The 16,644-nt window shown below is 40.1% G+C and overlaps 1 protein-coding gene across 1 annotated transcript in view; it reads left to right on the plus strand.

Annotated features, from left to right (window-relative positions):
- The window catches only part of NELL1 (neural EGFL like 1), a gene marked incomplete at both ends in the record, with an annotated part of 287,941 nt that overhangs the window by 257,428 nt on the left and 13,869 nt on the right, over positions 1-16,644 (plus strand). Inside the window, one exon of the mRNA XM_084263433.1 lies at positions 11,999-12,139. Within this exon, the coding sequence (XP_084119559.1) occupies positions 11,999-12,139 (141 nt within the window). The remainder of the gene's footprint in view (positions 1-11,998; positions 12,140-16,644) is intronic.

The following is a 16,644-nucleotide window of genomic DNA, read 5'->3' on the forward strand; positions in this document are numbered from 1 at the left end:
AATAAGCAGTGAGGACTCTATCTTCAGCCTGAATAATCAACCTCTTTCAGGTAATCAAGCAAAGTTGTAAAATATTTCTTAATTTCTATGAAATATTGTAACATTGCATAACATTTATGAAGTATTTTCCTATTTATCACCACCTACAACTACCTGAAGGGAGGTTGTAGGGAGGTGGGCAATGGTCTCTCTTCAGCCAGGTGACAGAAGATAGAACAAGGGGAAATGGCATGAAGCTGTGCCAGAGCAGGTCTAGATTGGATATTAGAAAAACATTTTTTACTGAAAGAGTTGTCAGGGCTGGAACAGGCTGCCCAGGGAGGTGGCTGAGTCACCTTCCCTGGATGTGTTTAAAAAAAGGGTTGATGTGGTACATAGGGATATGGTTTAGCATAGGATGGGAATGGTTGGACTTGATGATCTTCAAAGGTCTCTTCCAACCTTATGATTCTGTGATTTTGAGATCACAGGATGAAAGGTGCCATAGAAGTGCAATGTAGTATTATTATTATTACTACTACTACTGTTAGCTTGGCTTTTCTTTCAGGAGTTTTTACTTATTTCAGCTGCAGATTTTTAATTGCTTAGTGACATGATGTAGTCATATCTCAGAGTTGGTTTAATTGGAACTATTGATGTCTGAAGCAGCACCCAGGCTGGGAAAACTGGGGTCTGATCAAAGTCTGCAACTAATGGTTTAGTGAAGTTAAAAATTCAATCTGTAATTAAAAAATGAAAGAGAGAATGGGTGCTTTCAAAGTGCACGTTTTATGCTAAGGAAACAGTCACTACTTATTTATTTGGAAAAACAGCAGTATTTAAAAGCAGGGTAACAGTAATGACTGAAATTTTTAATCTTGAATAATTTTTGAGGTTTTCACATGGAAGATTTTAGTGAATGTAATGCTGCTTTCATACTTGTTTGTATACTTTATTCTCTTTTGTAATATTTGGAACTGCATGTAAAATAGGCAAATCTTTTTAAGATAGGCTTTAGATTACTTTTTTTTTAATGGAAAATAGGGATTTTGAATTTTCCAGGGTTTTTTTTTTTAGCTTGATTGAAAGTACATACAAATGTTTACAAATTTAAAATATACTATAAATATAGAACAAATAAGTTTAACATTAAAATGAATTCTGAATCGAGTCGATGAAAACCCAGAAGATATTAAGAAGTCAGTATTACCTTCTGAAAGTCTGTATCATGGCTCACTGGCTACTGAGGATGCACAGGAGAGTCATTGAACATCTCTAGTCAAGTGGGATGAATTGTCCATTTCATTCTGAATGTGTCAGTGAGACGCCTGGAGTTTTGTGTTTTAGTAAATTTTACTAGATTTACTTTTCCACATTTTGACTCTGATTATTTGGTGCAATGAAATATGGTGCTCTCCAAGTTAACTGGGAAAATGTACTTTTTTCCTGTTTCTCAAACTTGCTGGATTATGCATGGGAAATCCCATCAGCAAACTGCTTTTTATGACTGTGTATGTGGCATGATGGAGTTTGGGAGCTGGGTAAATGTAACTGCACTGCAAGGGCAGGGAACAGATGGAAGGTGGTGGAACTGGAGAAGGTGCAAGCTGACCAAAATAGAGAATGGTTTTTACTTGCATTAGGAATAAAAGGAGATCAGCTAAGTGATGCAGGAGTCTTGATTTCTCTTCTTAAACATCCCTTCCAGTCTCTTTATTATTTGTTATCTTTTGTGTAGGGTCTTTTTGTGTATCCTTCCTATTGTCAGAAATGAATATATATATTCCAGAGTGGATGGACATCTTCCATTGAATGAGAGCAGGCTGAGTCTAGTGCGCTGTGTGCAACACCCACCACAAATTTCACCCTTTTTATGGAACTGTGTTCATGTGTTCTCCAAAAGTATACATTTTTATCACTTGCACTGTATCGATCAACACTTCCTGAACCATTTTCTTCCCTAATTAAGGATGCAGAGAGCTTTGTATTATTCTGCTTACGATCTCAAGAGCTGTTTTTACACTGCTTGTTTGGGGATTTGCTTCCTTGGGAGAGTTTATTACTGTTTGAATGAAAATGCTTTTCTGAAGCTGCTAATCATTTCAAGATTTAAAAAAAACCCAACTAATTGAGAATGTTTCCCATTATTATTAAACTCTCAGGGGTGTGATAGGCCATGCACGCTATTATAATCTAAACCTGCAATTTGGCTTTGCTGCTTGTGCCCTTTGGCACAGTGGTAATCCATGGGAATTTTAAGGAGAATGGCTGACATTCCCTCACCCCAACCACAGTGAAGAAAGTGTGCTTTTTATTATCTTCTCATCAGCTGCTGCCTCCTGTTAGCAGTGAAATTGTTTTGACAAGTGTTATTTTCTCTGAACCATATTCGATTATGGAAGGGCTCAAAATAATCAAAAGAACTTCCTAACCTTGTGGACTATCAGTCTGCAATATAATCTTCCCAATGAAGTGGAGGGGAGGACTCATCATGTGAGTCGTTTTAAAATTGGTTGAGGCAAATCACCAAAGAATGGGTGTTAAGGGAGCATTTCTTCTCTGTCATGGGATGTGCTAGATAAGCTGATCAGCTGTTTCTGTGACTTTTTGATGTTGAACTTTAGCATTTCATGTGCTGGATGGAATGATACCTGGGTTATGCATTGTACCTAAACACTGTGCACAAAGCAATCTGCTGGCACTGGATGACAATGATCAGGCTCCTCAACGAAGCTTTCATACATAGAGCCCGTGTCATTTGAATGGTTCTTTCTGTGTAACAGGCAGGATTGCAGACAGCTGGCTGGAGAATGCTCCTTGTCAGGGTCCTGTTCATCTCTTGTAGCTCTGATGAACCAGTTTGCAGCCTGCATCTGGTTTACTTTAGCAGTTTTCTTTGGAGTGAGCATACCTTCTGAGACAGAATCCTTGAGCGATTGAGTAGTTGAATTTGGAAGGGGCCTCTGGACATCGTCTTGTCCGACCCCACTACTCAGGCAAGGCCATCTAGCACCAGTTGCCCAAGGACCACATCAAGATGCTTTTAACTTTCTGCGAGGATGGAGCGTCCAAAACTTCTCTGGGCAACTTGTGCCAGTGCTCAGTCACTCTTAGGGTAAAAAATTGTTTCCTGACGTTCAGAGGAGACCTCCTGGATGCTCTAGTTTGCGCTTGTTGCCTCTGCTCCTGTCATTGGAAACCACTGGAAAGAACCTGGCTGCATCCTCTTTGCAGCCACCCTTCGGATATTTGTATGCATTGGTAAGGTTCCTCCCCAGAGCCTTTTCTTCTCCAGGCTAAACTTTCTCAGCTTTCTCATCCTTTCCTTAATGTGCCATGCTCCAGTCCTAATAATCCTTCATTGAACTCTCTTCAGTGTGACCATGTCTCTCTTGTGCTGGGCAGGCCAGAACTGGACCCACATTCTGGGTGTGGCCTTACCACTGCTGAGTAGAGGGGAAAGATCACTTCCCTCGACCTTCTGGCAATACTTTGTCTAATACAGCCAAAGATACCATTCACCGCCTTTGCAGCAGGGTCACCTTGCTGGTTCATGTTCAACTTGGTGTCCATCAGGACACCCAGCTCCTTTTCTACCAAGCTTGTTGTCCCCCATTAACTATTTTGCTTTAACATATGTCTCCATTGGTAATTCTTCTTAAATTCTGTGATCTTGGCAAAGAACTCTTTAACTGCAGCATGTCAAAATCAATTGTCAAAAACATTTATTATTCTTGTATAGATACTATTTTTTTAACAGTTAACATATTTTTGTAATGTATTTATTGTATTTTAACAGTTAACATATTTCTGTAATGTAATTCTACAATCTGTAATGTGTCTTTAGTCTGGTCTCAGCAGTCGTTGTAAATGTAAAGAATTTGAATTTACAGTGGTTACACCTTGAACTGGCTTAAAGCAGCTTTGTGCATAAGAATGCAGTGCAGTTTTTTTAATCTATATAATACTAGCTGTGTAGTGTACCTCTGTGTGCTGAGGGCTTCATTGATTATAGGCTGTTGACATCACAGACCTCTCCTGTTGATCTTGTTCTCTCATTTTATAGTAGTACGTGTAACTAATATTCTGAATAGCTGCTCATGTATAATATATGCAGATACAACTCCAGCATCACAGCTCAATGGAATTAGTAATCAGGGATGAAGATACCCAAGAGTCTTCAAAAATAAGGCCCGTGTTCATGAGTCATGAAGGGAGTGAAGGTTGGCCTTGCCTCTACCTGGTTATTTTGGAACATCTTTATAAGGAATAGATGAGTAGTGACCTGAACGACAGGGCAACGGATTGGAGTTACAGAACTGAGGAGCTTCTTGCACATTGGCTTTCGGCAGCTTTGGGCAATCTGCTGTATCTCTCTGCCTTAGTTATCTCACATGTAAATTGCACGTGATGTATCTCTAGTCTGTGACACAAACAAATCAAATACTACTTTACCAATGGCCTGCAGCTGAATTTCTGCACCAGAAATGCTACCAGAGTGATTTCCATGGGTAACCTTATCACGGAGACCACACACAGTTTCTCCCTATTTAGGTAGGAAATTCTAAATTCAGGGTCCTGACAAAGTGCTCTGGTACATTTAGGAAGAGCATGATGTCAAAAGAGCATGAGAGGAGCATTCCTGGAGAAGTGAGGGATGTTGCCAGCAGGTACAGGGTGCTAGTAGGCAAGAAGCTAAACTTCTGTCCTGAAGCTATGAGTCATCAGTCCAGCAGTGGTTGGAGGTTGGCCAACAGGCTCTTTTGAAGGATGTATTTGCCACATCTCCCTCCAAGCCAGCTACATCAAATGTGATGGCAGTATTCTTCCAAGACATGGGAAGAGCTGAAATACAATAAACATTGGGCTAATGGCCCTGCTGTTTGCAGGATTATGTAATTAGAGAGACTTGTTGACCACAAGCCCCAAATCTGTAAAAGTCTCTGTCTCAGTTTGAAAATGAACCTATTAATTGTGAAGTCAGTCTGTTTCTGGATTGGAGAGCTGTAACTAAAATTCTGTTTGCCACAGAAGCTCCAATGCCATGCTAAATATGAAATAGTTCTTCACCCTGTCTAGTGTACTCCTGCTCTGCTTTCCACTGAGCAGTCTGTTTGCAATTCTGATTTCCTACATCACCCCACGATCTCTAAATGGGAGAATAAACCACTTGTTTCAGCTCAGTGTTGTGAAGTGACATTTATTTGGACCATCCAGGACTGTTAGGTTACATACTCCAAGTGCATATTTTGAATACAATTAGATGAACATGAGGGTGTGAGAGACATGAGCTAAACTGATAAAGACATCCTCTTTTAGTATGTATTAAAAACGAATTTCAGTAAATTAGATGTTATATATTAAAAGAATTAATCTTAAAAATTGCTGGTACAACTACTCTGTGTTATTATTCTGATACCAATTTAATTCCATTTATTCTTGTTAAACTCATCATTCTAAATTTGCACATGAGTTTCAGATGATTAAAAATCTTGATAGCACCAATCCAGAATTCTACACTGAAGTGTATTACAGCTGTTCTGTAATTATAATGAGTGGTGGGCACACCTTTCCTCCCTGAAAGCTATTAAACCATTGTGTGGGTTTGATTATTCCCAAATGTGAATTGTATTCTCCCTCTCCACAAATTTAAAGTTTTATAGTTTACTGCTGTGTCCTCAAAATAGAAAAATGGACCGAAACCTGTACCATTTCTTCAGGCAAAACTGCTCTTGCCTGTGAAGGAAATGCAACGGCCAATATAAATACAATGCAATTCACATCAGGCTGTGAAAAGAGCTATGACTGCCAAGGAGAGAGAAATATTTTGTTTGGTGCTCATTGTTTGCTCAAAATCTCCTAATGAGTTAAAATGAAAGTAATTTTAAAAGAGGCTAAATGCAAAGGAAAAATTTTCTGAGTAACCATTCCAGAGCCTGCTACGGGCTTCAGTCAGAGGGAGTGGAAATCTGTGTCACCCAAGACAATGAGACAAGCAACTGATGGTTAGAAATGTCACTAGATAGGGCTGATGTCTTCCCTGTCCTTTCTGGTTTTTAGTATCTCTGCAGTCTTAAGAATGAACTGGTCCCATGGGGTTGAGCAGCAGCCACGAGTCATTATTCAAATGTAGCTAAATTATAGAGTTACCTCTGTTCTTTTATCTTACAATCTGTTTAATAGCTGCATTGCTGTCCCGTTGCTGTGTCATTGGTGTTTCAGACGTGTGGAATGTAAACCTGTGACAAGGTTGGACTCCAACCTCTTCTACTTTGCACTGGGAAAATCTAGCAGACTTTAAGGGTGGCCGTTGTCGTGGCATTCCTGCTTTGTATTGCCCGTGTTTTAAAATAAACACAGACCCTTCTTGCTAATGGTCAGAGCTAATGTAGAGATTTATTAGTATAGCCAATATCAGAGTTAATAATAACGGATAAAATCCAGCCTTTATCTAAGTTTATGCAGAACAGTAGAATGAATATTTGCTTGCATCAACTAAATTTGGTGTAAAGGGAGGCAGGTGGGATCTTTCTTTTTTTGAGAGAGAATTTCTCATCTCTGCTCAGCCGAAGTGGTTGTCTTTTTTTTCAGGGTTTATTTGAAGTAGTTGAAGGACTCCTTTGCAGCAGGGAAGCTGTTTGCATAGTGCTGTCAGTGACGTCCCTTTCTTGCTCTCTCTGTCTCGTGGAAGTGAGACTCAGGCGATGAGAAGAGGCTGCATTTTACATAGAAATTGTGCCTTGGTTGGCTGGGTGATTTTTGTTTTCTGGTGTTTTTTATGTTGAAGAAAAGTACTCCAAGGTGGAAAACAAAGCTGTAATGCTCTGGAACTAACGGAGTTAACTGTCAGGATACGATCAGTCTGAAAACAGGCTGAGTGTGAGTCAGGCTTGTTCAGCCTGGAGAAGAAAAAGCTCCTGGGACACCTTAGACCAGCCTTGCAGTACCTACATGGGCTACAGGAAAGCTGGAGAGGGGCTGTTTACAAAAGGGCTGTAGTGAAAGGACAAGGGGTGGTGGGTGTAAACTGAAGGAGGGGAGATTTAGATTGGATATTGGGAAGAAATTCTTCCCAGTGAGGGTGGTGAGACCCTGGCACAGGCTGCCCAGGGAAGATCTAGGTGTCCCCTCCCTGGCAGTGTTCTAGGCCGGGTTGGATGGGGCTTTGGGCAACCTGGGCTGGTGGAGGGTGTCCCTGTCTCTGGCAGGGGGTTGGAGCTGGATGGTTATTGAGGTCCCTTCCAACCCAAACCAGTCTGTGATTTTAATTCAAGCAGCTTGAGACCTGTGTGATCCTTTCTTGTTAGCACATGCTTTTCCTGCTTCCAGGTCTCCTGATCAACAGAAGCTAAAGATAACGATCTTACAATTTTTGCATGAGAAAGAGCACAGTAAGAGTTTGATGAGCAGACACTTTTATAATAAAACTCTTCTGTCTTGTTGAGACTGTAGATTGCTAGCTATTACATGATCCTGAACAGTTTTCCTTTCAGTATTATCATACAGTGACTTAAATGTGATGAAGCATTAGAAAAGATTGAATTATTTTAATTTTACTTTTTCATTGGACTCTGAAGCCATTGTGTTTTATTTGGAGGTAAATTATCCTATTTATCTTGTCTGCATCAATACCTTTATGAATAATGCAAGAAGCTGGGATGCTAAAAGTAAAAATTACAGACCTGTCCTTAAAGGACAGGATTAACATCCTGCAAGAGCTTATTCAAAACCAACTGGTGCCTTTATTCTACAATACAAAAACGTGCCATTTTTAAGCTTTTGCAAAGCCATTATAGTGGAGTGTTGCCAGATCCATTAACAATTCTCTGCTAATGACAGTTAAATAACTGAGTGGGGTAAAAGCAGGCAATGGAACGGTCTGTACAGGATCTCCTTACACGTGGATGTTGTAAGAAGGCTTGAATGAAAAAGCTGTGAAAACAGTTCCTTTAATAGGGGTAAGAGCAGCAGTGTCTTAGGTTGAATTACAGCTAGAAATGAAAAATATTACATGTAATGCAAAGTTAGTGGAGATATCTAGCCAGACTACAGAGATACATTTGAGTTATGGAAAATTTTCCCTTCCCAAGGAAATACTAAATTGGCTGTTTCTCACAAGCATTCTGTTTGAGGCTGTCTGGCTGTTAATGCAGAAAGTCTGTATGAATTTGGGAGCCAGTGAATGTGTTTTCACTGACTTCTGTGAGCACAGCTTAGCCATGTGGGAGGACAAGGTGAAGATGGGCACATAAAGACCAGGCTCCTTTGTGCATGGCAGGATGCTGTAAGAAAGCAGAGCCTGGAGCCCTGAGAGTGGTGTGGCCACTCTGCTGCAGAAGCACCAAGGGCGGGCAGGCCCTGAACCATGGGAACACACCCAAATAAATGTTCACCCATTGTTTGTCTCACCTGTGTTATTGCAGAATTTCTGAACAGGTTTTTCTGTGCTCTGTTGAAAAATGATTATCATTTTTGTACTGTTTTCCCTCTCAGGTCAGAGGTGTAAACTTTCATCTTAACATAACTTTATGAATAAAGTAACTGTAGTAAATTCTGGAAAGCATCTGCACACAGAAACACAAATGGCACCTATGTAGCTGAAATCCTGTAGCAAAACCCAAACCCAGACTAGGATAGAAAGATATTCATCCTGAGGTGAGTATGCAAAGTGCTAGGATCTAAAGATCGAAAAGTAAAGATCAAGGAAGGTGAGTTGATACTAATTCCCTCAACTGTCCAATATATATAGCAACATCTTCCTAAGCAGAACAAAAATCCTCAAAAAAGTGTTTTCCAAAGCCATAACGCATGCAGGTGAAAATGGTCTATTAAGTGAACTAAGTAATGTCATGGTATATGACACACCATTTTATAAAGCTGTTACTTGCTGTTCCCTCTTGGTACTATGAGCATCTTAAATCATTCTGAATTTCCAAACCAAATCTCTAATATTATCCTGTACCTGCAGAGATATGTATATACACGTGCTACAGATAGCACACAGGATGGCAGGAGAAGCTCATGGCCCTGATCATAATATTTTCTCCCCCTTTTAAGCACAGAAGTAATACACTGCAATGTAGTAGACAAATGGAGAAGCTGCTCATGGTTTTCCCTCTTTCTACTGCTCTTCATGAATATTGTATTGCATCATGCTGTTAATGAGGTGTTGCCAAAAGAATACTAACCAGTCCCCTCACCCCACTGCCCCCCTCCTCCCCATCTCCAGCCCACCCATGCATGTATGCAGGGGAAGGCTGGGCCTGAGAAGCTGGGCAGAATGCTGAGTTTAACCTGGAGAGGAGCACAGCCCCTCCTCTAAGCTGGAAATGGCTCTAGGAGAGGGGAGGCAATGGTAGGGAGCAGACATTGAAAGATTTTTTTAGTAGTGGCTTCTGCACCAGCCAGCATGGAGCCTCCTGTTCTCTTGCTTTCTGTCCCTGGCACAGGTCAGGCAGTGCTGCTGCAGCTCCTCATGGATGATAAAGCAAGAACCTACGGGGAAGTTTTTTACAGAGTGGTGAGGGGCTGGAACAGGCTGCCCAGAGAGGGGGTGGATGCTCCGCCCTTGGAGGTGTTCAAGGCCAGGTTGGATGGGGCCCTGGGCAACCTTGTGTAGATCCAGGCCTGGAGGTTGGTGTCCCTGCCTGTGGCAGGGGGGTTGGAACTCTGTGATCCTTGGGGTCCCTCCCAACCCAGACCATTCTATGAACCTATAAAGCTGAAAGCGAGTCCTGTTTTCCCAGCTTCCTGCTTGAAAGAAATTGGTTTGTGTCTCCCTAAACATCGGTGGACAAAAGCTATAGACAGATACGGTGCTGCCTTAAGAAAGTCATCTTGTCTTGAAATAGTTCTATGCACTGCCTTAATTTTCTGAATTAATGGAGAGAGACTCGTGCACTGACACTCTTTCCACTGAGTCTACTGCTGCTTAATTTTGGTGTCCTGGCAGACAGGATTTCTGAGAATTCATCTACCAGTCAATTCATATCCTACACTGTGAGCCTAAATCAAATACACTTTCAAAGGGGCTTAAGTTTAGAAACGAACTTTGGGAAAACTGTTGATTTTGTAAATTAAAAATGTAAAATTGAATGTATAGAGGTCCAGGACAGGACTGACCTGAGGAAGCGATCCTTAAACAGGAGCATTCAGTGCTGGGAAAGAAAAGAAAGTGAAAACAAGGATTCATTTGCAATTGACCTGCAACAGCAAAGTAATTCACTTTCCAAATAGGATTAAACTTGTTCCATCAGCCATGACATGTGAAAAGATCATGGTTATAAATTCCATTTGCTGTAATGAATTGAAAGTGTCTGAGTTTGCAAGCAGCACTCATCATTGATGGACAGCTAGATTTGTGCAGTGTTTTAACACTAAAATTAGCTTCTACAAAGTAAAAAGTACAGACAAGGTGGCAGCAGTGACAGATTTTAAAGCTTAAAAAAAAATGACTATTGTTATATGGAAGCTGAATAAAGTTAGAAACAAATAGTGGTTGTAACCCTGGAATGTAGATAACACCTCATTCTTGAGTGAGGGTGAACACAAAACTAGAAAAAGGCATTTTTTAGGTTTCTCAGCCATATTTCAACAAGAATACATATTGTTGCTTAAATGAGGAAAAATTGAACTTTTCTGTGGTATTGTTTGTAAGATGTAAGAAAATGGGATTGTATTGAAGTATACGTCACTCAAATCAATTTCAACATCCATCAAGATGACTCCACTGCAGCCCATGAAGCCATATGGGTTTGTGTATTTTGTAAATTGAGAGAAAAACTACGCTCTGTGGTTACTTAATACCCTTAACTCAGTCTTGCATCAGGATCACGAGGCATTGGTTCTTTGATGCTTGCAGAAGTAAATGCAGTTTCAGAATCTGTTTTCCCCCAAACGATGTGTTTGTTGTACACAATTCTGTGCATATATTAAATGTGCCAATTGCCAAGGAAAAAATCTCAGTGGATGAAAACATCTAATATTTGTGGATAATTTGAGATTCATTTTAATTGATAAAGTACCCAGCTGAAAACTGTCCAAGATTAAAAAGAAGAAAAAAAAAAAAAAGAAAAGGGAAAGCTTGAGCTAAACACAGGAATGAAAATATAATAGCTTCTTAAATTTCTGCAAGGTTAACATATAATTAATTTGCTAATTTTAATTACAACCCTAGAAAATGTGCTGAAAAATGCTCAAAGGGGAGAAGCAGCCAGGTGCCAGCCGTGATTAACCAAGGTTACTAGCAATTATGAGGTCTCTATTAACCATGTTACAGAAATTTTTAAAACTCCTTTATAAAACCATCCCGTTTATTGCAGCTCAGCAGGGCATTCATCTCAGGGCACCTTCCCATTGCTACACACTTGCTGTCATTGCCTCGCTCTTTTCCAGCTAAATGTCTTACTGCAGCTGAAGCAGGGACTGCTTTTTCTGTTCCTTACACACTGTTATACATGTACTAGGTGTTGATTTTGATCATGTTTAAAAAACAACGGCAAAAAAAGAGCTATTAACTGTTGTTTGCAAACTGCTCTGAGCACCTGAAGTGCCAGAGCGCTGCAAATTTCCCAGCTGAATGCTAGAAACAAATTCTGAAGGAAATGCTCTTTCTTTCCAAGTGTCCTGGGCCATGCAGTTTGTAAAGCAGGAATATTGCTGAAAGGGCCTTTTCAGGGAGGATCCTGCCCTGCAATGCTTTATCTGACACAGACAAATGTAACCTCTGAGTTAAAAAATAACGACAGAAAACAATCTGCATTTGCTTTGCATTTTAAACAAGTCATGGTGTAAATGAATGTCTTGTATGTACCAAATTCCATGATGTATTGCTGTTTGTTCGTGTTGTTGTTATGTTAGTCATGTTTTAAGTGTCTATTCTTTGGAACTGTAATAAACCTTGATCCATCTATTTAAAGAAGATTTAAAAAAAGAAAAAAAAAAAAAGCAAACCAAACCTGACGCATTGGTGTGAAAGGGAATTAATTTCCTGGCTGGCTTGTGTTTTTCTCTGAGGCAGATATTGATGAGTGTGCAGAGGGGATCATTGAGTGTCACAACCATTCACGCTGTGTTAACCTCCCAGGGTGGTACCACTGTGAGTGCAGAAGCGGTTTCCATGACAATGGAAGCTATTCTCTTTCCGGGGAGTCCTGTGTTGGTAAGCAATGATCAGCAGAGCGCTTTTTTTCCCCTCCTCCTGCATGGTGTTACAAAGTGACTACTGAGACACTGTCCTGAGCGTTTTCTGTGTTTTGAGGCTGAAAGGAGAATGCAAGCGAGCGTGTCTGTGTGTGTCAGCATCCCCAGCCGCTCAGCGTGAGTGCTGGTACAAGAGGCATCACGTTTTGGAATGGTTATTACAGGAGGGAGGCAGGGACTCAAAGCCTGACTTATTGTGCCTTCCCGTTTATCCTAAGCTGCTGTAAAACCTGAAGGGAAAGTAGGCTTTCTGAGGAGCATGATAGGCCAGGAAAGGGGAAGAGCTGGTTTTCCATTTTCAGATGTCAGCTGGGTGAAGAACACCTTTGGGGTATGTCTTTGTTGTTTGGATTTGTTTGTTTTTCATTGTTTGGCATCTTCATCGTTTTATTTTTAGAATTATGCAAATAGCACCAGGCTCTTCATGCATCATATTTGCAGAATAAAGCCCTTAGATCATGAAGGCAGAGAGGAATTTTTCAAGGGTGCCGAGGAGTTTATCAGTTGTTTCTATGGGAGGGCAAAGGATGAGGCTCCATGAGGAGGTAGTGCTGGTTCTTGCAGTCTGGGTGCCCTTGACTGTCCGTACTTTGTGTGCCACTACAGCAAGGAAGCAGGAAGAAAATCATAGTGAAGATGGTAATTAGGCTTACCTCTGCTTTACAATTTCTCCACCTTTTTACTTATTCTCAGATGACTTTTACACAATTTCTATAAGATATTTTATCAGGTGAGATTAAAGCTATTTAGAAAGAATCCCATTTTTAACTTCCATAGAGATACAGATCAATTTCTCATAGTTCTGTGTCCTCTCTTTGGAAATTTCGGTTACTTCATCTCTATTCAGTTCTATGAATTTTCTATAAAAGCTTTTCTGCTGCTTCTGTGAAAGACTTCTGGTTTTTTTTAAAGACTGTAAATTTCCTTTATCATGACCATAAGTGCAAAATGCTCTTTCTAAGAGTTAAAGTATACAATTAAAAGTTCAAGTAAAAAATTGTAATAAAGATAAATTTACAACAAACATTCCCATCTTTTACAAGTTTTGGCTATTAGAGGTCCTTGAGATGAGATAGCATCATGATTTAAAAATGCAGAGGAACGATACTTATTTTCAAAACCAGTATTTTGTAGGTTGTCCAGGTATATTTGCTTTTTACACATTGTCTTAAGCTGACAAGGAGCTCAATAAAATCACAGCAGTGACCTTGATTTGTCTGTGTGTGGGGGAAAAAAGAAAGGCAAAAAGCAAACTTTACAGCATTTTGTGACTTACTAGATAAAGCACCATGTGAAAGTCATATATTTCTAAACAGATTCTCAAGTGCTGAGAGCAATATTGAAAATACTTGCTTTCTGAGAAGTCAAAGCAAAATGACATAACCTTCAAAAAGCCCTGAAGCAACTGGAGATAAGGGACATTTGTAGCATTCCCGATGCCTGGTACTGCTTGCATGGGGGAACCCCATCAATTTTCAGGTGGGTTTGGGACAAAAAAGATAGAAGGGTCAGGGTGGTCTCAGGAAAAAAGATAGACATGTAGACAAGGCTGTGGTTTTCAATGGCCCATGGCTGGGCTCAGTTGCTGAAAAGGTCAGTGCTGCTTGCAGTGCATGGCTGTTAAAGGGAAGGGCACTTGGCTACCTCACAGCAAGAAGGAGCCCAAAATGTTCTGTGTTCTCTGGAGATGGAAGGGCTGAGTTTTTGTGCAAGCAAACTGCCCTCGTTTTGACCTGCACAGCACGCTGGGAGTTCATAAGGTGAGGTGCTCATCTTGCCATATGCAAGTTGTAAACAGAATGTGAAATTAGTGGGGTTATTTTAACTAAATAGCTTTTCTGAACCATCTGCTGCAGTGTGCCAGTGAGGAAGAGAATAAACCAGTTCGTTTCGTTATACTGGTTAACCCATTACAAATTGAAGTACGCTGCTAACCCATGTTGACAAATTTCAGACCATGGCATTTCTTTTGAAGTGAAAGTAAGAACTGGGTAAAGTGCCAGATAGCTAACACTCTGCATTCTAGCTACAACTTGATTCTCTCAACATGCACTTTCATTGTGTTCCAGAGCTTTTTTGCCTGGTGGAGCATTTAGAGTCAGGGCCAGAGCCATTCACTCTCCTGCTGCTGAAAGTGGGTTCATCTACTTAGCAACAGCATTTTCTTCTGGTGTGTCTTAGGGACTGAACTTTCAGTGTGTATCTGAGGTGGGTTTGGGCGACTGCCCTTCACTGCGCTTTGAAATAGTTCTTCTTTGTCCTTCAAGGACAAAACGTGGAGAACAATAAATAGGCTGAGACCATGAGGAAAAAGAGAGTAATCCCTCCCCACCTCCCAAAATTCCAGTAATAACAACATCTGCAAGTCCTGAGGCAGTGGGACATCCTGTCAGCTCTGTCAGGATGCCCAAAGTCCAGGCAGCCAGTTGCTTTTGCTGGGTGCCTTTGCCTATCTGTCGGCTAACCCCCTTTCCCTCCAGTTACGCATTGGTGGTCCTGGAGCTGAGTCATTGCTTGTAGGGTCTCTGCAGTGCTTGCAGAACGTTTAAAAAAATAACATCCATTTGTGAAGTGGTGTGAGATCTGAGTGCTTCTAAAAGCTTTTTTTTTTTCTCATTGACTATGAGAAAACAGTGGAATTTGTCACCTGGCAAGGGACAAATGTGTAAATCAATGAATGTGACACGGAAGGTCATAAAGTTGCACCAGAGCTTGGGTAATAAGGATGTATGACTTACCCAGGCCACTTCAAGCTTGGGAAAATTCTTTTATTGCTCCAAATATCAACTGAAGGCAGTTTTGGAAAAGGAATGTATTTCCACAGCGATGCTTTTATAAAATATGTCAGTTTCATAAGGTGATGGTGAGCAGGCTCAAATTAAGAGAATGTAATTTAATTTCTAGCAGTAGTGTTTTTATGAGGCACTGGCCTTTCACAATATGTTATTAAGAATACTGCTTGCAGACAAAAGACAATTGCTATACCAAGTTGCTACCAAAGTTTGCTTGGCAATTAAAACATGTAGCCTGTAGTTGCTGGGTTGTCAGGCTATAGTTGCTGGGTTGATCCTTTTTTTTTTCCTTTTTTAATAGGAACTTTGCTATGCTTTAAGGTAAACAAACCAAATATAGAGATCTATTAGTTGTCATATGATATGTACTCCAGTATTAACTACTATCTTCTGATACCATATTGAAGCAACTGGCATACCTTTTTTTTAACCTAGACTACGTACCTTTTGCCAAATACTGCTACCTCCTAATAATCATTGAATAAAACCTCACTACTGAATTTTCAGTGATAACCTTTAAGATAATCAGAAAAAAAAGAAGGCAAGAACTGGCAAAGAAATGCTGCATCCTGGGAAGTTAATGATTTCTCACAAAACTTGCTCTTACCTGCCACAGAAAAATAAAAGCAAATTAAATTATACTTTTTAATCTCCTTCTCTGTTTAAATGAGATGCTTCTGATCTTGTAGAGAGGTGTTCAGATTCTGGAGTGCAGAATTCCCAATTTCAGTTTTTTCGTGGTGTTTCATGTTTCCAACTCTCTGTATCATGACTTGCAAGCACACAAGGAAGAACAAGGCAGCAGTCTTTGTCAGTTGTTGGGTTGGGGTATTTTTTTATTTCTTTTAAGAATCAATGCAAATTTTGTAGGAAACCGTAATGTGGATCCTTCTCCTACCAAAAACCCACAAGATTTGCCATGTATTTCATCCTCAAAAGTTGTGTATCTCAACCTCACTGCAGGGTTAGAGTAGGTGTGGGGAACTGAAAGGTAGGAGTCAGCTGCTTGTGAGAGAAAACGCCACGTGTGTTTACACTCCCACAAAAGTTGTGTGCAGGTATGCTTGAGGGTCAAGTCTGAATAGGTTTAAAATCAATTCCTGTTTTTTCTTTATTTATTTTGCTCCCCTGTCTGTGTCAAACAGAAAGCTAGACCCATCCTTTGAAAATGTTCTTATATGCCTGAGAATTGCTTTTCTACCGTTAGCGAAGTGGTACAGAGACAGAAGGGTTTGTGTATGGTATAGAGTATCCAAGACCAACTCTAGAACATGCTGGTTTATGAATATTCTGTTTTGTTCAGAGAATTTTTAAAGCTCCCAATATCGGTCTGTTGATTTTATCCTGCAAAACAAAAATTATCTTGCTTACTTTCCATTTAGTAAATTCTGCATTCTGAGAGAAAGTTGCATTGCAGTTCTTTGAGGTAATTGTGTTTAGTCATTTCTGTATTTCTACAAAGCATTAGTAAATCCTATATTCACAATCTAATTTACTATGCAATGCTCTTTAATAGAGCATTATGTCTCTATAGAATAAAAGTGCTATCATCAAATATTTTCTAACTAAAAATGAATCTGTTTAGTGATTTATGGTTTTCAAAGATGGGTCCCAATCACTTTGTTGGATTGAGAAAGAAGGCAAATACTGTGACAGGTTGCCTGTGAAAAAT

Source organism: Gallinula chloropus (assembly GCF_964237585.1).
Source record: "Gallinula chloropus genome assembly, chromosome: 4".
NCBI classification, from domain to species: Eukaryota; Metazoa; Chordata; class Aves; order Gruiformes; family Rallidae; genus Gallinula; species Gallinula chloropus.